At 36.3% G+C, this 25,624-nt stretch overlaps 1 protein-coding gene across 1 annotated transcript in view; it reads right to left on the bottom strand.

Moving 5' to 3' along the window:
* Window positions 1–8,084, bottom strand: part of SPAG16 (sperm associated antigen 16) — a 909,927-nt gene extending 901,843 nt beyond the window's left edge. Inside the window, exon 1 of the mRNA XM_063105549.1 lies at window positions 7,908–8,084. Coding sequence (XP_062961619.1) covers window positions 7,908–8,034 — 127 coding nt within the window. The 5' untranslated portion in view covers window positions 8,035–8,084. The remainder of the gene's footprint in view (window positions 1–7,907) is intronic.
* Window positions 8,085–25,624: the final 17,540 nt, after the last annotated feature.

Raw genomic sequence — 25,624 nt, 5'->3', positions numbered from 1 at the left:
TAGATGTTAAGTATTCTCACCACCAAAAAAAAAGGTAACTATGTAAGGTGAATATATTAATTAGCTTGATTGTGGTAATCACTTCATAATGCATATGTATATCAAAACATCACATTGTACACCTTGAATATATGCAATTTTTATTTGTCAATTACAACTCAATAAAGTTGAAAAAAGGAACAATAAGCTCGTATTATCACATAGTATTTGTGAATCAAGAATTCAGTACTGGCTTAGCTACTGGATTTTAACTTGAGGTCTCTCATTAGGTCACAGTCAAATGACAACAAGGTCACAGTCACCTGAAGGTGGAGCCGAGGCAGCAGGATCCACTTCCAAGATGGTTCACTGACACTATACTAGTCATTGGCTGGAGGCCTCAGTTTCTTCCCATGTGGGTCTTTCCACAGGCTGCGTGAGCATCCTCAAGATACAGAGGATGGCTACCCCCAGAATAAGCAGTCCAAGAGAAGAAAGTGGAAGTCACCATATCTTTCATGACCAAGCCTCAAAAGTCACATATCACTTCTTCAATATCATATTGGTTACACAAATCAAATCTATTCAGTATATGAGCACTACACAAGAGCATAAATAACAGGATGTGGGGATCTCTGGGTTTCAAGGGCATTATAAAAATTAATATATGTAAAGCATTTAGAATGGTGTCTGGCTTAAAGTAAGTGTTACACAAGTGTTTGTGGTTATCTTCCTCACGGAAAGAGACAAGTATCTCAGAGAAGTCTCAAAAGTCCCCCATACCCCTATTTCCTTATGAATGGATTAATAAAAAACATTCTAAACTTCCCTCCAGCTCTAGATTTATATTTTTCTGATATATTTTTACTTAATGAGATAAAATTTCCTGAAGTTCAGCTATAAGAAGTCAGCCTTTTTTCTATGGAAAAGTATGCCACCTTCCAAGAGATAGTTACTAGAAGGTGATTTTGTAAGTAGTCACTTATCTTTAAGTCTACGGAAAAGCAATTCCATCCTTCATCATGTTCATACCATAATAAATTTCAAAAGGAAGTAAATGTACTAAAATCATCCGGACAGACTAAAATTGTAAATAAGCCAGCCACTGACAAGGTTATATGAGGAAAAGATGTCACAATGTAGGTTGTTAAACACAACAATATAGAGAAAAAAAAAGTGATTTGTCCTCAAAGCACTGAAAAAAACAACACTTGTATACTCCTACCCAGCCAATATTCTAGGCAACAACTTTTAATAACTAATAATATATTATTTACCCATAATCGAAAAAGATTAAGAGAAAAAATAACCACCGTTTTATAAAGCTTACAAGTATTTTCACATGGACCTTACCCATATTTATTCTCACAACAACCCTGTGAGATTAAATGACACAGAAACAGTCATCTCTAAATCAAAAATAAAGGAACTGAATCAGGAAGAGTAAGAGATTTGCCCAAGATCGCACAGCTATCAGTGACAAAGACAAGTTTCTTGAATACAATCACCATGAATTTTCTACTACACCATATTGTTTCTACAGTGACACAATAGGAATATTAAATGTTTTATCAATATCCTAGGTAATAAACTCACCTATTTTTCCAAATTATCAAGTGTTACATCACCAACAGCTAAGTCAAATTACTTAAATAGCTCAATTTGAAGACCCCAGAGGAAGGAGACGTATAAAAGAACTACAGGCTATAGACCCCAAAATAAATTTAACCAACAGCAAAAGATCAATGTGACAAAAGGTCAGGTAGAAGATAAAACACCCAAAATAGGAACAGGTATCCTCTTTAGTTGATATTTTTAAGTATCCACAATATGACTCATTACCAAAAATCTGTATGCAGGGGTCTTCAAAGTGTTTATGGAAAGATTTATATTATCTTTTAATTCCATTTTTCTGTGAACTTTCGGAAGTATCCTCATAAGTTTGTATGCACCTGTCTATCTGGCCAGCTAGCTAGCAACACACGGACAAATGCAAAAAGTAATCTTAAAGTGATTCTGTGGCAGTTTACAAATATGCACATTGTACAAAATATAATAATAAATGAATGTGGAAATTGAAGGAAAAAGGAAAATAGTATAGTAATATAAAGGTAAAGATAAATAACGTAAAGGTAAACATGCCATAGGTCTCATGAGCTTTGTTAAACATAAGACACAGATTTGACTCAAAGCTTCCCAGCAGTCAAAGAGGGGAATGTAATCAGTATCCACCCAATAAAAACAGTTCAGTATCTACCCAATAAAAACAGATGAGCTTCTCAGGAGATGTACAGCAACCTCTGGTTGCAAAGCCTGAGAGAAATTAAACTCTCGGGTTCTCAAAAAGAGAATACTGTGTACTATACATATACTGATCCCCTCAGCCCTTGAGACAACCAAAAAAAGTAAAGTAGGATCTGATGGAGCACCGTATGTGAAAAAGTTTGGAAAGCACTGCTTTGAACAGAAATCTTAACAGACTAGAAAAGGCCAAGTCACCAAGAATTGTTGGAAAGATAAAACCCTTTACTCTGTTTCTAGTTTTACTGAATAATTTTCTCATCTGTAATTTAACGTCTTAGGTAATACTACTCTTCAGGCAACATCCATACAACTAAGCTAGTCACAGTTCTCATGCAAAGCAATTTTTCCACTGGGATAATAAGCTGGCATTCTGTCTTGAAATCAGTTTCTTACTGCCAAGCTAACTCTGAGCCCTTACAAAATTTCCTTCCCGCTATCTGCCTACCATTCATTCAAAGAACATCATTTAACTCCATTTCCAAAATTCATTTTTTTTCCACCCTGTGTATTCCCCTGAGATCTTGTGCTCGCCTTTCTGCTTGCTTGACTTTCACTTGACAATACTGTGCCTGGTTTTCTAGTCTGCTCTACCCCAGGTTATTAGCTGTCGCTCCCCTTTCCTCCCTTCCCTGAAGCCATAGCCCACAGAACCATCTACTTTTAGGCCTGGTTCCATATCACAGAGTCATGATGTAGACACAAACAGAGACTCCTCCACATCTCCACTTGCTTTAGAAATAATTTAGTAGCACTTGAGAGTTTACTTGGTTTAAATCAGTTCCCTGGTAACATGGTCACCATGGATGAACTAATTGGTAGTTTGTGCACTAGCAAAATCTTCACCAGACCTTAACACTGTAGATCCTATCAGAAAATAGGCCAATATAATACCCACACTGAAACTGCCAGGGACCCCTAACCCCATCCCAGTACTACAGAAGACACAACCTCTAGAAGCCTCAGAGAAGCATTTCAGCTGGCCTAATGAAGCAGAGCTTGAGGTGACAGTTGGGATGAGGGGGTCACAAGCAATGTCCTGCAAATGGACCAGAGCCAGAAACCAATGAACAATTTTCAGATGTCAGCAGCATACAAAGTTCCTCACACTGCTGCATTTGTAGGTAGTGATCACTGCCGGGAGCAGCACCTTTATAAAGAAGTGAAGTGAAACATATAGCTAATTATATTTTACATGATTTCCCAAAGCAACTATATCCAGAAATCACTCTGTAATCTTTGCCATCTCTACAGAGCCGATGTACACAGAGGCAATCTAAAATCTAGCCTGGATCCTCCATGATCAACATTTTACTTACTAAATTGAAATAGAAGTAGCAAATATCATAGTCATGTTCCCTTTCTTAGGAATGCCAGTTTAAATAAAGTAAGTTAACTGAATAATACAGACCAAAGAGGGTAAATAACTGGCATGCTTGCTGTCACTTTCTCTATGGCTGTTTTCTCCCTGCAGTCTTTACCACCTAGTCTTCATGAGGTCTCAGAATTGTTACTAACACCACATACCAGGGAGCCACTACCAATTCAACACTATTGGCCACAGTGGAAATTTATTGGCCACCCCATCCCCTAAATAGCTATTGCATATCTTCCTCCTCAGAAGCTAAAATATAACTTTCTTTTAACGTGTAAGATTCTTAGTTCTCCTGGTGGGTGGTGGTGTCAGTCTTGCCAACTTCTAAGCCAGGAAATCCAAAGATATGGGCCCTACATACTATACTTCTATCTGAAAATATAAAGACTAAAGGTCAAGATATTTGTCTGCAGGCTTGCTACTATAATTACAGTCCTCAGATAAGCAGCACCAGCCTCACCTAGGAGCTTGTTAGTAAGGCAGAATCTCAGTCCCACCCAGATTTATTAGATTAGAATCTTCATTTAGAGATCCACAGTGATTTAAGAACATGGCTCTTTGTCTAAATTTCCATACTCATGTTGTCTGTCCTTTTTGTTTGAATATATGTAGGGTACATATACTCTAATATCTAAGCATCCATGAAAAAATTAAGTTTTTCATTGATAAAAAGAAATACACTATTTGAGTACATAATGATTATTAAGGATTTTACAGATGTCTTTTCACCTAATACTACAAACATCTCAGAGAAAAATCATTTTATAACAGAAGAAAAGAGATTATAACATTTATCTACGAGAATGACTAGTAAAAGAAAAGAGAAGGAAAGAAAAGAAAAAAAATCTACACATCTGACTTTTTGATTCTTTTCACTTAGCTACAACAATGTTCAGTTTTACAAAAAAAAAAAAAACTAAAAAACAAAAATGACAAAACTGATTTTAATTAAACAAAGTTATCAGTGAACATAACTATTACAGTAAAAGATTGGCTAGAGATGTCACTTAAGAAGACGAGCATGCATCTTAGATGGGTCATCAGCCTAGTGTGATCTCCATATTTCAGGCTGTGGAATCTTTAATTTTGCATTTTCATAAACAGCTGACTTTGGCACTGAGTCCAGTGCTGATTAGCCTCAAAGGACTGACTTAAACTCACTCAATCCTCAGAAATGCTGCTGGGGCAGGAGAGAGCTTTTCGGTAGCCAGCAAACTTACATCCACAATCTAGGCAGCCATATATTTACAGTTAGGATGCCTAGAAGGATGAAATAATCAAAAGCTAATTAGGAAAGCAGAGAGTCTGTGTAGAGGAGGCAGGTAACCAAAACAAAACTTTGAGGGCTCCACTACCCTAGGGTCCATACATTCCATTACTCTTCCTTGAACAAGGCCTTTCTTTAGATAACAACAAAATCAATTAACCTTTATAGCTTTCTTAGTAAAAATTCATTGCAGCCCTGCATCTCCCAATTGGAAATGGGCATTTCCCAAATGTCCACAGCCACACATTAATATGAAGCCCCAGTCACCACTATAATTTAAAACTTCACCCAAGTTATGTTGATTTCTTATAGAGGATTCATTCATAAAAGACAATTAACCCTCTTTCCAAGTTCTGCAGACACTCACTTGGCCTTTTAACATATCACATAGTTAAAATCTAGCCTTGTATTTCATTATTTTTCTAATGAAAAGTTCTACAGAGGATTCGTGTACTCCATTATTAGATTCCTTAAAGCTCCGATGAAAGCTAAATAAGATAAGAACTATTTCATGTTTTTTTGTATCTCACCTTGTGGAAATTTACGACATGAAAGCATTGATATTTTAAAGTTCCTCAGAAGAAAATAGGTGGCACTGTTAAAGCTAAGAAGTTACAGGGAAGCGGTGTTAGAAGAGTAAGATTCTTTCTCCTGAACACATTCTCCAAATTATTACAAAGAACATGGGGCCTTTATTCATGAAAGCATTCCCCTCATGGTGGTCCCTGACTATATTTCTGTTTTGGGCTACATTGGTCTATTCATGCTTTGTACTTGAATGTTTGAGAGCAGAAAAGTGGGTGATTTCCTAGAGAATTCAAGTCAACCTCCTTCATAGTCTTGCTTGATATGATAGCTTGTTGTTTAGTGTACTAGGAGCATCTGTTCAGTCATAAAAAAAGGGAAGTCCAGGGCCAAATGCAGTAGACTAGAAATGATTAAGTATATGCGCAAGGTAGAGGACATCAGATTTCTGACTCATTTGTGAATACTATAACTGTTATTTATCCACTGCAGTAGCTCAATTAAATTACCTGAAAGCTAATGACTTTAAACCCAAGAAAGTTTCACTTCGTCAACTATCATAATTGCCTTAAGAAAAAATGTCAAATAACATTATACAGCGAACTCTTAATTATGCATGTGAAGAGAGCCCAGGGATACAGGGATAATTGGCATTCACAAGTAATCCTCAAACTTCATTTTAACTAAGAGTTAAAACCTCTCCCATGACTAAACCTCTCCCCTACACACTGAATACAGCAAAATTGACTGGTTAAATGTTTAACGTTACTATCCCCTAACTACCCTTTGATTGAAACAAAAAATAGTAATCAGTCAACCAAAAAAGAAATGGAAGAGGAAAGGGGCAAGATAATTCACAAACTGCATAATAAAAACCTGAAAAATTGCAGTTGCTTATCTTTGCAAATAGGATTATTTGAAGAAGTCTTCAGGAGACAAACTTGCAAACTGCTACATGCTGGCAGTTGTGACTCAGTGATCTCCCTGCAAATTAACTAAACCTGATTTTCATTGCTGAAAGTTGCCTTATGTTGGAATCCTACCATTTATTTCACAAAGACGTTCACAAAATGTTACCTCATGGTATTAGTCTCATGTTAACAATTAAACTATGTATTAAGAGAAATCATTTTAATGCAAACAAAAATGACAAGATGTCTGGTTACCATTCACTAGAAGAACAGTGGACAACTTTATACTTGATGTAGATAAGCTCAAAAAAAAAAAAAAGAACTGAATCATTTTTGAACTTAAAAAGAAAATAAGACAGCCTGTTAGAGCTACAAAAACAAGTACAAAATCTCATTTATTACACTAAAGCATCCACAGATTTCATTCAAATTGATTTCAAACTCTTCTAATTTATTTCCTGTAAAAATCATTTTTGCACCCAATAAAATACTGCATATTTTCTCTAATCTTTCAACTAAATTCTTCAACTCTCCCTGTAGCATGGACACGAACTAAACCTCAGTCAGGACAGGTTAATGGCCTGCCAAAGCTCACAAAATGAATCATCGATGTATCTCCGAAATCTTGAATTAAAGCTGGGCGGATTATAGCTAAACAAGAAAAATAAGGGAGATTTTGGAATTTCCTTGATATCTTTAAGAATAAAACATAACTATCTCTCTTCTACCTGCCTGTAGAAAGAAAGGAGTTGGATGTCTTTTCACGAACCCTCCCCCTCTCTCTACTATGATTAATCTATATACCTAGAGGAGAGGAGCTCTAAAATCTTACACAAGAAATAGTGGACCTACTCACCCACGTATAGTTATGCAATTTTTCTGGTATTTCCCTTAATAACTGCTCATCACCACCTGCTTTCTTCTTAACATCTCTGAGCCTTGTCAGCTCACCAGATCATCGTTTATTTGCTCAGGCGGGGGCGGGGAAGGGGGACTGCTGAAGCAATTATTACTTGTTATCTAAATGGCCAACTTGAAACTACCCAAGAAGGTGATGTTATTGAAACAAATCATTTAAGCACGGGATAATGGGACCATCTACAGGATCATGGGGTGGGTATTCAGAGCCCATGGGGGTAAAGCCCAGTGGCAGAGGTCTTACGCTTGTCTCCTAACGTTCCCCGACTGAATTCATTGCCAAGGTATTCTGAAAGCCTGAGGGCTTTTTTAGGAAAACCATTAAGCGAAAGGAGGGTTTGAATCAACCTGTGCCGCGTTAACATAAAAAGCAACCCTCCATTCAAAAGTTATTGAGCGGTTACTATGGACGAGGCCCTGCAAAGTCTCCCAACTCTTCTGACAGGAACGGAGCTGCCTTCACTCCTAAAGGCGAGAGATTCAGTGGGAACCTCGCTGGCCCAGACGCCACCTTGAGGTCCTACAGACGCTCGGCCGGCCCGGTGGCCCCCACGTGGGAAGCCCCCGCCTTCGCCCCCCAAACGGTCCCCGCGGCCGGCACCTGCAGGCCGCGCCCGCACGGGAAGGATACGCTCCAGGTAGTAGGCGCCCTCGGCGGCCACCCCGTCCGCCGCGTCCCCGGCGTCCCCCAAACCCACGCCCAACGCTTCTTCCAGGACCCGCAGAGCGGGGTTGTGCAGCTCTTGCTGAGCAGCCATCTGTGGGGCACCGGGCCCCCGCCCCCCACCGGCCCACCGCCGTCCGTAAGGGAACAGCGAAGACGCTTCCCAAGGCCCCACGCAGCTCTCGCGAGATCCCGACACCCTCTCTCCCCCTCCCCTCAGGCCAGCCCAGGGGTGCGGAAGAGCTGCCCAGAGCCCGAGGTGCTGGTGTCCTCGGAGCTTCCCCGGTTACCACGGCAACGTGGTTGCTTAGTTACCCCGAGAACTCAGGACGCAGCTCCCGGGAGTGGACAAGATGAAGGACACATTTGGCCTGGATTACATCTTGCCTGCCGAGGCATCTTGGTTTTCTTTCGCTTTGACCCTATCGTTTCTTTCTTTCTTCGTTTTCTTTTCTAAATTGCCTTTCTTTTGGTTCTCACATGCCTATTGTCAGCCTCTGAATTTTGGATGTTTTAGAGCCCCAAGTATTCCCAGGGAAAACTTTTAGAAAAGAGGAAGATAGTCATTGCCTGGAGAAGAGGGGGGAAAAGAGGAAAAGAAAAAGAAAAGTCTTAGAAATCATAACTGAGAGACTGACCCAGGGAAGCTACCAGACGCTCCTCAGACCCTTAGCAATAAACAACTAGGGGGGTCACCTTAGATAATTCCTTTCTTGGGATCCTTAATGAATTTATGTGGACATTTATTTTGACTTTGGTTTCATACACAGTGACTTGGAATACTATTTGTAGCACTGATTCTTGCCAAGATAAAAATTATGAGCTACAAATGGCCCTAACATAATGTATAATAGATGATATTTGCACAATCATGTGTAGTCCTATTGCTATGGCAAGGTCTTCCTCGGGTTTACATTGTGTATGTATCAGAAGCATCTTCAAGACCCTTTTCAGATTCTTTTTCATTCCACATTTCTTGATGAAAATTGGATGCTAAACAGTGACTCTATAAAAACTCCCATTTATTACCAAAAAATAGTGGTAAATTCCCAAGGAGGTGATTGAGAGCCTGTGTGTAGGAGCCAGAAAGGCTTCATTCAGAGCCTGGTTTCACCACTTACTATGAAACCTTGGGCAGACTACTTAATTCCTCTGGGCCTCTGCTTCCTCATTTGCAAAATGCAGATAATAATATTTACTTACCTCAGTGTTGTTGCCAGCAGTAAAACAACATAAAACATTAAGAACTTACCAGGCACATAGTAGACACTAAGAAATGTTAGCTATATTTCTATTAAATTTAATTGGTCTGTTTTGTACTTTAGAATAATCAAGGGTCACAATTAGACGTAATAGTTGGAGTATATATTCCTGGTATTTATACTTTTACTAACTTGTTCTTTGTCCTTGACTTCTCACATCAGACATATCCTGAGTACTCATTAAATGCAAGGAACAATTATGTGAGGCTGGAAATTCAAGAGTAAAGTTTTTATTGCTTTTAGAGAAAGTCTGCTCTTTGTTTCAGAAAGAGGCATTACCTCATCCCTCAAGGTTGTTTCCTGTAAACCAAGCCCCGAGAAATGACCTGGATAAGGAGTAGTCAGGGCCTTGCATTTTTGGCAAACTCAGCAGTACTGGTAAGAGCATGTGAGAAACACGGAGCAAGGTCTCTCAGAACAATTAATGTTTACTTTTTTTTTTTTTTTTTATCTATACAATGGCTCTTCTTTTTTTTAGTTTTTAGATGTAGTATATTATCTTCTACAGGTAGGTTTGTGTCTTGGCTCTTCTGAATGACCTTAATTAACTTAAACTCTCTGAGACCTGTTTCCTGTTCCCTAAAACAGATTTCAATGCCTTCTCAACTAAAATAAAAGGAGTACAGGAAATGAAATATGCAAAAAGTACTTATCACTATGGCTGATGTATCGGATGTTTTCAATAAGTTATTGTTAATTAAATCTGCTTAAAATGTTCAGTGAATATACCACGCCCAAATTGGATATTATATTTGTAAGGAACTTAAATATACAAGAACAGTTTAGGATAAAACTTAAATATTTTTAGAAGTACTAAGCACTCAAAAAAGGAGAGTCTAAAAAAAATAATTATGGCCAGAATCCACTGCTTAAGGTAAAGAAGTGGGAAAGATTCTCATCAAAAGAGCTCCAAAAGAGAAATCTTGTAATTCAAAGAAGTAACATTAACTACACTCCTTACATAATAATGATAATAATAATAATAATAGTCTGTAAGTCTAATTCTATAAAGTTTCCAAATAACCAAAGTTTTAATTCAGAGTTACCAATTTGATTATGTCCACTTCATAGATTTCGAATTTAGGAGTCACCCAAGATATATGTGCTTCAACTGCAACTTGAAACACATTTCACAGGGCTCTAAGAAGCAGTGCTTTTAAAAATTCAAATTAAGAGCAACTGTAACATTTTATTTTGTAAAACTTTTTGTCTCTGCAATAGATGAGCAATATTTTTAAAAGCAATGAAATAAGAGCAAAGAAAAAATTTAACAAATGTTTCAAAAAAATAATAATTAACCTTCTAATAAAAATGTTATCCAACTATTTGTGGTAACTGCTAATATCTTAAAACTAATATGTCTTTGCAAGGAATGAATTTGAAAATAAACATTTTACATGTGAATTCTTATTCTGTTAATTGCTAGTTTAATTAAAAAGTGGTTGTGACAGGCTTACTAAGAGAAAACAGAAACTTCCGATTACAGTAGTGGTTTGATTTATAATCCATTTTCATTCTGTAATATTTTCTTTTTAATATATTTTATATACTTCCTTGAAGTGGGAAAAAAGTGTCTTAATATTTCAATGAATGAACAGAAAACTGTCTACTTTCCCTTTGAATATGTTCCTGAAAGAGGTAAATAAGGAAAGCCAATAAGACAGTAAAAATAAAGCAGCAACCACAAAGGACAACAAATTTTATCTCCTCCCAGTCTAAATGCTACATTTGTGTAAAAGTGAAATTATTTTTTAAAAGCAAAACCAGAAAGGAATCTGACAATGGATGTACTCTTCACATTTTTAGTTTCAAAGCAGAAAATACTCATATGCAAGGATATAGTAAAGTACTATTCAATTTTCAGAAGTTACTTGCTATGGATAGAGCCCAAGCCATTCACTGATGCATCTTTTATAAAAGTGGCTATCTTATTTTCTTTCAAAACTTCACAGTAAGTGGCAGCCAATTTTAGAATTTCTGAATTCATCGAAGTAGTAGTAATTGACTTTGATGGAAAATTATCACTTTTCAACCATATAGAATATATTTTCCCTTTTAAACTAACAATCGTTTGAAAATCCATTTCTCTTACGTTCTTAGCTCCTGTGGTTCAAACAGGGTCAATCCTTTGTCTCTGGAGAGGAACACATGACAGAGGCTTAATCCAAAGGAACATCTCATTTGTCTTGCCTACAGTGATCAGTTCTGGAGTTGGCATATGTCCTAAAGTGACCCAGATTAGATTTGGTAGGAATTTACTGGGAATTTTGGGAAAGATAGTCTTACTCTGTCACTTGGGACTTAAGTTCGGGATTTAAATTCTACCTTGCATGTATGAAGAAAATTTCTATCTAAGAATTGAATCAACATGGAGGACCTGAGTGAAGACAGAGAAAACATGAACCCAGATAAAATCACTTAAACTTCTAATATACTCAGATATATATCTCTTTGCTCTGTCAGCTGAGAGGGTGTAGAAGCAATAACACCCCCACAGCAACGAGCACCCCTAGCACCCTGATCTTGGTTTTTAATATCATTCTCCAGTAAACGGAATGAGGCCTCCTTGGAGAAATGGCTGATTTTAGGGCTGAGTTGGGAATATACAAGATCACCCTGAAGAATCTTATTGTGCCAGAAAGCAAAAAAGTTTCCCCAACTAAAAATCTCACAATGATGGGAGTATATCAAAGGGACATGAAAGCTCTCAATAAGCAAAGTAGGACAATTTGAGCAACAAAAATGAATGAAGTAGTATTGGAGTATAAATCAAAGTATAAAGTAACTATGAATCCATACAAATACAAATAAGTGATTGAATAAATGATTGAATAAATAAATATAGGAAGGAAGGAAGGAAAATGGATAAATCTGTGAAGAGAAATTTCAAATAATTCATGTGGATACTCCACATTCCAGGAGAAGGAGCATAACCTCCCACTCCTTAAGTGTGCACTATGCTAGTGAGTTCCTTCTCAAGAGCACAATATAGAAAGGGTGGGAAAGCCCAACTTTACTGTGGAAAAAGCTCACCAACACCCCCCCCAGTCAGGTGAGATTAACATCAGCAGTGGTAAATCATGTTCACAGCATGTACCCTTGAAATGATGGCATGAGAATGGCACTTCATCTCTGTGGTCTCACTCCCTAAAACTCATAACCCCGAACTAATCATGAGAAAACACCCGACAAATCTCAATTGAGGGACTCTCTACCATGTACCTTACCAGTACTCCTCAAAACTGTCAACATCATCAAAACAAGGAAAGTATGAGAAACTGTCACAGCCAAGAGACACCTAAAGAGGCATGATGACTAAATGAAATTTAGGGTCCTAGAACAAAGAAATGGACGTTAGGTAAAAACTAAAGACATCTGATATATGGACTCTAATTAATAATAATGTGTCAGTACTGGTGATGAGATGGGACAAATCTAACATTAATGTAAGATGTTAATAACAGGAAAAACTGGACATGAGTATATAGGGACTTTTTATACTATCTTTGCAATTTCTTGGTAAATCTAAAACTATTCTAAAGTAAAAGTTTTATTTTTTAAAAAAGTACTTGAACTTTGATTTTGACATTTTCTTAAACAAGTCTCATCCCTTGACCTTTCTTTTTTCTTTCTTTCTTTCTTTTTTTTTTTTTTGAAACAATAAATACTGCTTAAGGTCAATTTCTGCATTTCTGCTGAGCTTTTGTCACTTGCAATTCAACAAGAATTCAACTATCTTATAAATTGACTCTGTAGAGAATCTTTATTATTTCCATATGATTTGAAGGTATATTTTACTGATAAGTTTTTTTTTTCTTAAAATATCTGACATATAACAATACAGTATTGTTCACTTAAAAATTTGTTGAAAGGGAAGATGATGCAGATTAAATGTTCCCCCAAAACTTAGCCTTCCACAGTAAAGGTGTTAAGAGGGTGGGAAATCCTATAATGATAATTGAAAAGTGGGGCCTTGAAGAGGTGATTAGATTGTGAGGCCCATGCCCTAGTAAATGGATTAATACGTTGATGATTATGTGGGTGTCATGGACCTGGTTCTTGTAGGGCCTTAAAAACTAACGCCACCTTAAGTGATATTACAAGTGGCGCCATCATGGGCCCACAAGGGCATATTAACGTGGCAGCCTAAGACAGTGCCGGGAGGAAGTAAGGTGGGAGTGTCTGCGAGAACCTTGCCTTAGCCCTTTTGGCCAAATACGCGCTTCAGTGCTCATGAACACTGCATGATTGCAATAGCTAGGCAGTGAGACAGAATGCATGCTCTCGTAATCTTTAGCTGATTGGAGGATGTAAAAACCTCCCTTCCCCATTTGCCTTTAAAAGCAAGTGCTTGTGTGATAATAAACGGAACTGTTCGACAGACCCCCCACCGCAGCTGAGTGTCCTTTAACGGGCTGGTTGGGGCTGGTTAGGACTGGTGGCTGTGCTCACCTCTCTTCGCAGCTATCTTCCCTTGACTCCTTACGATGGGGACCGGAGGGAAAGAGGAATCTGGGCAATTCGTTCGCCCACCAAAAGGGACACCTAGGGAAAGACTGATAACGAGGCTAGGGCTGTTCGGGTCAGCCAGCGGCTGACCCAACAGTTCTAAGGGCTTTAAAAGGAGGTGTGAGGAGTTAGCCCCCTCTCTCTCCACCATTCTGCCATGTGAGACCCACTGCATCACTGTCACCACCAACAAGGCTCTCACTAGATGTGTTCCGTGGATTTTGGACTTCCCAGCCTCCAAAACTATAAGCAATAAATATTGTTTCTTTACAAATGCCCAGTGTCAGGTGTTTATGTTATAAGCAACAAAAATGGACTAATACAGTAGACCTCATGTGAAACGTTTGTACCACACACAAAAAAAAATCTGATATGATATACCTTTGTGCCTTTAGACCTCAAAGTGCTTTTCTCCCCAAGAAGACAGAAGAAAAACAGTTTGCTTTCACACATAGGAAAAAACTGAGTGGACCACTTTGGAAGGCCTGGGCACCCTCCTCTATTTTGTCCACTAGTCAGGCACTTGTCATTTGTAAAACAAGAAGAGAAAGATAAAAAGTAGTAGTAAAGAGCAGTGACTGGAAGGAGAGATGAATTGTGCAGAGAGCCCTGGCAGGCTAGAGGCAAGAGTTAGAAAAAGAGTAGGAAGGAAAGGAAGCCTGACTTGGGAGAGCATCCTAACAATTCTGGCATTGAACATCTAACACACATCTGATAACCACTTCCAGCAGCGGAGACTTGCCTATGGATAATCCACTGTTCAATACACAGTGGGGTATACAGCAATTTCCAAAACAGCCTTATTAGATGGAGACTTCTTCCAGGCTTTGCACTTTCCCCTGATCCCCAATTGTCACATCATCTACATGAAGCAACAGAGCAAATGTATCTATAGCGTTTTATAATCCTTGCTTGACTATAACTTTTTAGGATATGCAGAATTACCAGTACCACCAGAAAGAAAGTAGAAAAAAAGAGAGAATGGGGGGGAAACGAAGGAAAGAAGGAAGGAGAAAAGAAGGAATGAGAAGAAAAGAAAACTTTTCCTCTATGACATATAATGCACTGCTCATTATTTTTGAGGTAATAGGAAGCAGAGTTTGAATATTCCCTTTTTAAAAGATAATTTTTTTCATTTCATTCCTTTCCCCTAGTAGGAAAGCAGGTCTGGTAGTTGATAGGCTAGTTAGTACCTTGTGTCCAGGCTGGTCAGTTCCTGGGACTGTTGGGATAGACAGTTGTATCTCAAATGATTTAGCAAAGCAAGGGACCCATTAAGTTGAATGTACAGGGACAAAGCACAGAGCCACACAACTCACAGATTCAGGGGAAATGAGAGTGATGGATTAAATAGGAAAAAATCCAAGACCCGTATGTGAAATGCAAAAGGAGTAGTAAGACTTTAATTACTATTATGAAAAAAAAATGTATTTTTATTATAAGTTCATTATTTGGTTCAATATCTGTACTTGCTTTACATGCTACTTTGAATCTAATTAACGCTTATGGTGTTAATCAATTGAGTTAAATTCTTGATGTATCCTCCTGTAACCGGACACAGACACGCACTGATTTCCAGACCTTACACATTTGATAAGTAATTATTAATAATTTTATAAGTTAATTGGGCCCAAGCAGGAGCTTCTAACGTTTTGGTAAAATCTGTAGAACAATAATCTGTGATTTACAAGAGTATCACTGGGACTTCAGAGACAACAGTCGCTGATGACGCAGGAGAAAGTTTTCCTGAAGCAAGGATAACACAACTACACTGACAGTAATGAAGCCTCCAATTTTCCCTACTTTAACAGCAAACTATGAAAACCTAAATTCTATCAATATTCTCTCACATTACTCTTGCATTTACTGGAGAATATTATTTTTAAATTCTTTAATAATTCCAATATGCAAAGTTTACTTATGTAAATATACTCATTCATTACTCTTTTTTCATATTTACATACTTTAAGCAGCCAACACCTTGGGATCATTTTTTGTTTTTACATAGAATCATTCAAAACATTAAAAAAGAAATAGAGTATAAAATATTCAGATGAGTGAACTTAGCAGTCAGCGAACATCTGAACAAAGAACATTGTTTCCAGAGACTGAGGAAGTTAAAAATCACTGCTGGATGATCAAGAATTTTTGATAAACATCCCAGAAAGCCCAATGGCTACTGGACTGTAAACTTGAATTTAGGGGAAAATAAATATTCTATTTTCTAAGAAAGCTTCAGTCATAAATAACTGACTCTTTTTAATAAGATTATTTACAATTTTGGCTTCTGAGAGTGAAAAGTAATCTGGAAAATGTTTCTGAAAAGTCTGTCTTTCTGCATGACTTTACTACTATGGAGACCACTCAGCTAACTTCCCACCACCACCCACGGCACTCCCGGCCACTGTTACCCACACAGCATTACACCTGGGCTTTGGTAATACCACCCCCATGAAGGCATCTACTCCTTGGAGCGGTGAGCCGGGCACAAAGTAGAGCCTTAAATGAGGAGCAATTTCATGATCTTTGTTGGTTTTCCAGTGCTGAGAATGAAAACGATGATGGCTAGCACTTACTGAGCACTTTATCTGAAATATTTCATTTGATCCCATAATGATCGTTGGAAGCAGTTATTGAAGGGAGAGACGGGGAAACACAGATGCAGACAGAATAAATATCTTGCACAATTCCCTGATTTAGGCAGTGTTGACTTAGATAAAATCTTTGCTCCTGTAACATCCAATTGTCTCTGATACAAGAGGATAGCCTGGTGGCGAGGTCCACCAGTATCCCCCTCCTTTCACTCCACATTGGAACAGTCTTTCCTCTTACTTTTAATATCTATGTGTAGAAATAAAAACACCTCCTCTGAAGTTAACCTATTCACTCAAGGTCGAGATGCTCTATCACATTAACTTATAAAAACTTCTAAACAAATAAAAGGGTTAGAGAGTGGTGATTCAGTTTTTCTCCTCCTAACCAATTCATTCTTTTCTTCATACAACATGTTTCCCGTTTCTGGTATGTCTTTTCAAAGATATTCTGCTGTAACGTGTGTATAGTAGGCTACCAATTATATAAATAATAATAATAATATACACTTGCATAGTCTTGTATACTTTTTCTTAACAGTGTGTTTCAGACATTGATCCATGTTAGTGTATAGAGAAATGGCACATTCTTTTTAGTGCCTGTGTAGTACTCCTCTAGGTATATCCATTGTGCCTTATGTAAGCAGACCTCTGGCCATTTTTCTGTTTTATTTACATCTGGCACTTCACCGAAGCTGGTAATGAGAACAATTATCTTCCCTTCATCTAACCAAAGCTGACCAGAGTGGAAAGGTCAGAAATGTACCATATGCTCCCCAGGAAGTGCTCCTCCTTTCATTTTCTGTCCCTGGAATTCTGTAAGCCAATTCATTGTTGATTATTATTTGTGGTTGATTATTATTTGGAAGTTCTCCTGCACACATAATAAAATATTTAACCTCTAGAGTTTTATAATGAGAATGTATATTAAAATGTTAAAAAAATGTAACTCAACTAAAGGTTCAGAGAGAATTCTAAAATTCTCTCTTCTAGAAAAGCTTCTTTTATCATTTTCTTACTGTTTTTTTCCTTGTTTTCTTATTATTAGTATTTGTGAATACACTTCTTCAATGTAATAAAGAATCATTACCTTTTAAAAAGCTAATGCTTAGGTCGTAGCGATTGGCCAACTTTAACAGAAGTGCCAAAATTATTTATATGTTCAGCTTAGCTTTTTTTGTACTATTCTATGGAACAATGATGGAACTCAAAATTGCAATAAGGGAAGGCATATATCTTTTGAAAGCCACATTTCTTAATCCACTGCTACACCACTGAGGTTAGCATTTCAATGAGTGAGCATGTGACTTTTCGTGCTTCATGATCTTTGGCATAGTCGCAATATGTAGAATGTCTGGTGTAGATCACTGGATGCAGCTGAAGGTGAGGATGAACAGTCAAGCAGGAAATACACATGGAAGTCACTACAAATCATATTTAGGCATATGGAACTCATCTTAAAATAAATAAGAAGCCACTGAAGGATTTAAATAAAAGGGTAAAGTGGCCAGATATTAGGGGTCTTAACATTTTTAAAAACTACTGTAACTTACACTTCTAATTAAAAATATAATTATAAATAAACGTGTGTGTGTGTATATATATATACATATATACATATATGTGATTATCTATGTGTTTATTAAATACAGTCTTTTTCATTTCTTTTTTCTTTGCCTCAACTTTCCACATCTTCTCATTCTTCCTCTCACATTAGCTCACTCCCTCCAAGGTTACCTAGGTTGAAAATATGATACATGTTCTGTATTCTTCTCCATGCTCATTTGCAACCCACCATGGCCCCTAAACAGCACTTCATGTTCCGGTTGAGTGTGCAAGATTGCAAGGCCCATCCAGTTCCTGCTACTGAGCAGTTTCTTTTTCACATATGTAACTAACTACATCAAGGAGACCATAACCTGATGACCTACTGGGTAACTCCTTGCTCCCAGGAGAAGGAGGACTGGCTTATTTGCTGCATGCTACCATGTTTTTTACTTACTCAGAAAGTGTGGGACTTGAATCTGTGTTTCCACCCTATAATATAACCCACTTCTGGTGCAGGTGTCATGGGGCCTTTTATGTCACTCCTGTAGGACTCCGGGAAAAGGGAGCATGATAATGCTCATGCTGTTTACTGTGCCATGAATAATAGAGCTGTAAGTTTCTGACTCAGGAGTCTTATGTTTTCTACCAGCATCCATGAAACATAAGCAGGCTAACTTGTTAGTTTGTAAGTAGAGGAATATGCATATCATCTTTTATGCATATTCAAAAATAAACAAACAGAGGGCTTTTTGGTTATTGTATGTCTTACAAAACTGGGATGGCATTGTATTTATATTTTCTCCTCTTTCTTTTCTTACCCAAAAATACCTTCTGGAAAATCACCCAAGTCAACTTGCATTAATAAAGTTCTTTTTTTAGTGGTTGTGTTTTACTATTTAATGTGCATACAATAGAATGTATCTAATTTTCTCTACATAATACCACCATGAGCGCTATTGCAATAAAGTCCATATACTATGCATAGAATCTTAATTAATGATACTTTGATTTCTATGGTATAGATTCTATGGAATTGTGGAAAAGCTGGATCAAAGGATATATTTACTTTTAATTTCAATAGCTATTGCTAGATTGTTTGTTTTTTAAAAGTACAAAACCTCATATTTATATCTGCAATGTATATGTGCAATTTTTCACATGTAAGTGTACATTGCAGGTATGAAAGGAGGTAACATATCTCGATATTACCTTAATTTTCATTCCTCAACAAATAGTGAAATATGTGGTGTCTTTTTTTATGTCTGTTTCCATCTCAATTTGCAATATTGTAAAGCGTTTTTTATTCTTTTCCTATTTTCTATACTTTTTCATCAATTTGTAAATCATTGACATTAAGCCTGGACTATAAATTCTGCTACAAATATTCATTCACATTTACCATCTTGTTATTGACTTTATTCATAATATATTTTGAAATAAAAAATCTTTCAATATTCTTACAGTCAAAAATGACTATCTTTGCTTTTATGTCTTCTGGGTTTACAGTCTTAATTATGAATATTTTTCCAAACCTTAAATTATATAAACATTCTCCTTGATATTCCTACAAGGATCTTACTTTTTATTTTTCATATTTAAGTGTTTAATTTAACTGAAGTTTATTTTTGTGTAGGAGATTAAACAGATTTTAAATTTCTTCCAGATGAATAGCCAAAACAATACCAGAATATTTTTTAAATGTTTTTTTCTTTTTATTGAATATGTCATTTTATAAATTAAATTCTCTTTTTTATTGAGATTTGTTTATGAAGTAAACAAATTTCTGTAATCCATTTGTCTGTTTCTATACCAATACCATATTGATTGGTATTTCAGTTTTGATGTGCTGATATCTGGTAAGTTGAGCTCCTTTTCCTGATCTTTTGCATACTCTGTTAGCTCTTTTCAGAAAATAATCATTAATATTATTTCATAAATGATTCCCCCAAAAGAAGCACTTTGGAATTCTAACCAGAACTATATTAAGTTTATATATTAATTTTGGAAGAATTGACTTCCTAATGATACTAAGTCTTCCTGTCCAAAGACACAGTAGCCCTTTCCATTTGTTCAATACTGTTTTATGTCTTGCAATAACATTTTATATTTTCATGTTATAAAATGTTTTGATTTCAAACATATATAAGAGTAATAAAAATCATTTACTATATACTTTTTACAGAGATTAAATATTTCTCACTTGAGAAAATGTTTTTTATATAACTCCAAGTTACTATGATGAGTTCCTTGATATAAATCAATTCAGTTTGTCATGTGAGGTATTCTCTAATTTCATTTCATTTGACTTATTTAATAGTGATTAGATTTAGCCAGTGTCCTCTAAAATATATTTTCAAGTAAAATTCTATTTAATTTTTTTATTCTGCTCTTACTCATTTCTGATTAATATATTTTCATTTGTTGCTTCCTCTTGATATATTGTTCTATAAAACACCAAATAAATAACAAAGAAACATGGTACATTCAAATAAAAAATTAATAATTTTAGATCCTGATGGATTTAGGTTTAATCATTTCATACTACCTTCTCTTCCTGCAGATCCCTATTCGCCTACTATTTTTCCCTCCCTCATTTCTTTGCCTTCCTTATATTTAAATTTCAGACTATTTAAAATTCTCTATGTGACATTTTTGGTCTTCAGAAGAATGAAATAGAGTCAAAATGTAATAATATTCAATTCAATACCTATTTATTTATTTATTCTACGTACAATGCTCAGTGCTATGCATTTTTGGTAGGAGTGGAGTAGGGATTCAAAGATGAACAGCACATGGTTACTTGTGTCAGGAAGCTTATAGTCTAAAGGATAATTCTAATCTGAAAAAAATCATTCAAGAAAGAATTACTGTTTCAGTAATATATAATAGCCATAAAATTGTAAAAATGTTACCAAAACCATGACAGGGAGGGAAAAAAAAAAAAAAAACACAGCTTGAGTTAATAAAAAAATGAAGAGATGGCAGGAGTATGTCTAGGGAACTCAGAAGCCATGGGCAGTCTCCACCACTGCCACAGACACTGATTCTGTGTGGGTAGTTTGCCACAGCCCAAACAAGAAATCTCAAGTGAGCCCTGCATCTGGAATCCAAAAAACAATAATCACTACCATGAATATATAAGAAGAACAAAACCCACTGGTAGAACAAAAATGTAAATGAGAAAGAGAAAGAAACTATATCTTACCACCTCAAAAAAAAAAAAAAAAAAAAACCCACCAAAGGCAAACAGTATAAGGGAAAGAAGGGAACAAAAGATATTTAAGACATCCAATAAAAATCAATGAAATGCCAGGAGTAAGACAATACCTTTAAATAACAACCCTAACTGTAAATGTATTAAATTTCCCCACTCAAGAGACACACACTGACTGATTGGATTAAAACACTATACCCAACTATATGTTGTATTCAAGAAACTCACCTCCCATGTAAAGACACACACAGACTAATAGTGAAGGGATAGAAAAAGATATACCACACAAATTGAAACCCAAAACAAGCAAGAGTAGCTATTCTTATGGGCTAAAATGAACTTTATACCAAAAACCATAAAAAGAGACGAAGAAGGCTATTACCTAATGATAAAAGGATCTATCCAGCAAGAAGATGTAACAATCATAAAAAAGTATGCTCCTAATACCAAAACACCCAGATATATAAAGCAAACACTGTTAGACCTAAAGAAAGAGATAGACCCACATACGATAATAGTTGAGGCCTGAACATCCCTCTATCAGCATTGGACAGATCAACAAGGCAATAAATCAACAGAAAGACACAGGACTTAAACTACACTTTAGATCAACCTGACCTAGCAGATATCTTCAGAACATTTTATCCAACAAATACAGAGTATACATTCTTCTCATCAGCACATGGAACATACTCCAGGATAGACCACATGTTAGTCTACAGATCAAGTCTCAACAAATTTCGAAAAATTGGAATCACTTCAAGTATCTTTTCAGATGACAACAGGTTAAAACTAGAGATCAATAACAAGAAAAACTCTAGAAACTATACAAATACATGGAAATTAAACAACATGCTCCAGAATGGCCTATGGGTCCAAGAAGAAATTAAACAGGAAATCCAAAAATTTCTTGAAACTAGTGAAAATAAAAAACCATACCAAAAACTTGTGGGATACTGCAAAAGCAGTACTAAGAGGGAAGATTACAGCAATAAACCCTCACATCAAAAGAACAGAAAGATTTCAAATAAACAACCTAATGCTATACCTCAAAGAACTAGAATAACAAGAAAAATCCAATCCCTAAATTAGTAGACAGAAAGAAATAAGATCAGAGCAGGACTAAACAAAGTAGAGACCAAAAAAAAAAAAAAAAAAAGAATGATACAAAAGGTCAATGAAACAAAAAGTTGGGTTTTTGAGAAGATAAACAAAATAGGCAAATATTAGCTAAGCTAACTTAAAAAAGAAGAGAGAAAATCCAAATTTAAAAAAAAATCAGAAATAAAAAGGAGACATTACAACTGATACCACAGAAATGCAAAGAATCATTAGAGAATATTATAAACAACTATACACCAACAAATTTGAAAACCTGGAGGAAATGCACGAATTTCTAGACACATACAATCTACCAAGGCTAAACCAAAAAGAAAACCTGAATAGACTTATAACAAGCAATGAGATTAAAGCTGTAATCAGCAATCTCCCAACAAAGAAAAGCTCAGAACTGGATGGCTTTACTGCTGAATTCTACCAACCTTTAAAGAGGAATTAACACCAATTCTCTTCAAACAATTCCAAAAAATTGAAACAGAGGCCATTCTCCCAAACTCATTCTATGAGGCCAGCATCACCTTGAAAAATATTTGCAAACTACATATATGACATAGGATTAATGTCCAGAATATACAAGGAACTCAAACAACAGTAAAAAAAAAACAAGTAACCTGATTTTGAAAATGGGCAAAGCAGCTTCACAGGCATTGAGAAGACACACAAATGGCCATCAGACAAATGAAAAAATGCTCACCATCACTCAGCATCAGGGAAATGCAAATCAAAACCACATCGAGATATCATCTCACTGCAGTTAGACTGGTCATAATCAATAAAACAGAATAAAAAATGCTGGCAAGGATGTGGACAAAGGGAAACCCTCCTACACGGTTAGTGGGACTGTAAATTAGTGTAACCACTGTGGAAAATAGTGTGGAGATTCCTCAAACAACTACAGTTAGAACTGCCATAGAATCCAGCAATTCCACTGCTGGGAATATACCCAAAGGAAAGGAAATAATCATGTCAAAGGGATACCTGCACTCCCATGTTTATTGCAGAGTCAAAACCAACCTAAATGTCCATCAACAGACAAACTGATATGGAAAATATGGTGTATATATACACTATGGAATACTACTCTGCCATAACAGAGAATGAAATTCTGCCATTCACAGCAACATAGATGAACTCATAGAAAATTATGTTAAGTGAAATAAGCCAGACATAGACAGAGAAATATCACGTGTTCTCACTCACAAGTGTGAGCTAAAAAAATTAAACAAATTAAAAAGAAAGAAAGATATAACAGTCACAATAATTCATCGAACTTTCAAAAGGAGAGAACAGAACTGAGGCCACCAGGGGTGGGACAGGGGAAGGGGGAAGGAGATTTAGCAAGAAGTTGGTAAAGAGCCACAAAATAGTGATTATATTGTGTAATGTTGAATATACTAATTGTCCTAATTTGAGCATCACATATTGCACACAGGTATTGATATTCAGTGCTGTACCCCATAGGTATGTATAACCAATTACATTGCTATAAATAACAATAAATAAATAAAATAATGCCCATTAGGCCTTTTAGAAAAATACAAAAATAAATAAATAAATAAAATGAAGACTAATAAGGAGGGAAAAAACCCAAAAAATTAAAAGAGGAAAAGTGGATTCCATATAATGGTATTTGAAAATAAATTTAAAATATTGTGCTACCGTAGATGATTTCCATTTAAAACTGTAATACTGGGCATAGTGCTCACACTAGCAGCAGCAACCTGACTTGAGAAGTTATTAGAAATGCGAATTCTGGGGCCCAACATGAATTTACTGAATCAGAATCTCTGAGGTAGGGCCCTGTAATCTGTATTTTAACAGGCTTTTCAGGTGGTCACTGAAGGTTGAGAACCACTACCCCCCCACACACATTTTTCCTACTAGTTTTCCAACAGGTGTCCTCAGAATGTGTGTGAGTATAAAGGATGCAAAAACAGTGCTTGTGAACATATGTCTGGTATAGTGCTTTCTTCCAGACTCACTGGAGTTGTCACTAGCCAATCATTTAGTTTTCGGGGCCATCAATATGTGCAGATCATCTGGTTAACAACCTTTGATTTCTAGATAATCCAGCCCAGTTTTTACTTCCTAATCACAAAAAAAACTTTTCCCAGTAGGTAACTAAACCCATGTTATTTTAGTTAACACACAGAAGGGGTCAGATGACATTGCCTACAAATTGAGACAATTACATTAATTCCACCTCCAAAATGGTTATTATTTACAGTGCCCTGAGGAGTATCTATAAAAGGTAGAAACAGCAATGAGCAGTTTCAAGAAGAAGACAAACAAGAAAAATAACAAGAACAAGAACAAGAAGAAGAATGCATTTTGACAGCCTTCTTATCACACTTCCTAAATAACTGGCAATCTGAGCAAGACAAGTACGAGAACAACGCTGCTTTTGCTAGTGCAATGATGCGCATGGATGCTTTGGGAGTACTTGAATGGATTTCATCCAGGTGAGATATGCAGCTATGTTAAGTAAAATGACACAACCCTTAAGGTTAAAAAAAATACTTATACATAAATATGTAGTGTTTTGTCTATTCATACTACTGATTTTTAAATAAAAGTATCTTAAGTATATATGCCTCTTAATGAAACCATCATCACCACCACCTGGCAGGTGAAGTGGGACAAAGGTTGAAAAAGATCTAGAAAGAACTTTTCAAACTGGCATTGGATGCCTGTTGGAGTCATAATAACTAGGAAATTGAGGAAAATCCTCAGGGCGGGAAGAGAATATCATTGACTACAGTCAGTAAAGCATAGTCATGAATAGTTCAAGCTCTGTAGCAACCATTTACCAACAGGATAGCATTGGGAAAGTTACTTAACACTTGTGGGCCTCGTTTACTAACCCATAAAATGGATTATAAGATAACTTATATGGAGTTGTAGCAAAGTTTCTGGAATGCTGTAAGAGCTCAATATATCTTATATATTATTAATAATTTTTATAGACTAATCTAAGACTGAGATGCCTCCTAGGACCCAGCAAATCTGCCAAATTTCAGATATTGGCATAATGATAAACTGAGCAGTTTCTTCTGAAGCATTCCATATGTCTCCACCTGGGTTTCTGTGGCCCTAGATTTTCTCTCAACTTTTTGGGGGAATTGAGCAAGAGAGAACAAGAAGGCTGAGGGCAATGATTCTCAAAGTGTGTTCCAGCCATCGGTAAAATAAATTTCACTAAAATCATTCCTGTATTTCTATTTATATCTGTTTTTAATGAAAAAATAATTCTTCCCAACAGAGCTTGAATCTTAGTGAGTAAATAGTCTAACAACCAAAGGTCATTCAGGGAGGTGACATTTCTACAACTTCTTGAATAAATGTATCAAAATTCAGTAAAATTTTCAATGAATTAGCAATACAGTTAACCTGGATTTCATCACACAAAATATTTAAATATAATCTAGTTATCTTAACATT

The sequence above is a fragment of the Cynocephalus volans genome, chromosome 1, assembly GCF_027409185.1.
Source record: "Cynocephalus volans isolate mCynVol1 chromosome 1, mCynVol1.pri, whole genome shotgun sequence".
NCBI classification, from domain to species: Eukaryota; Metazoa; Chordata; class Mammalia; order Dermoptera; family Cynocephalidae; genus Cynocephalus; species Cynocephalus volans.
The sequence above is the reverse complement of the archived record's forward strand: the minus strand, read 5'-3'. Positions and strand labels throughout refer to the sequence as shown.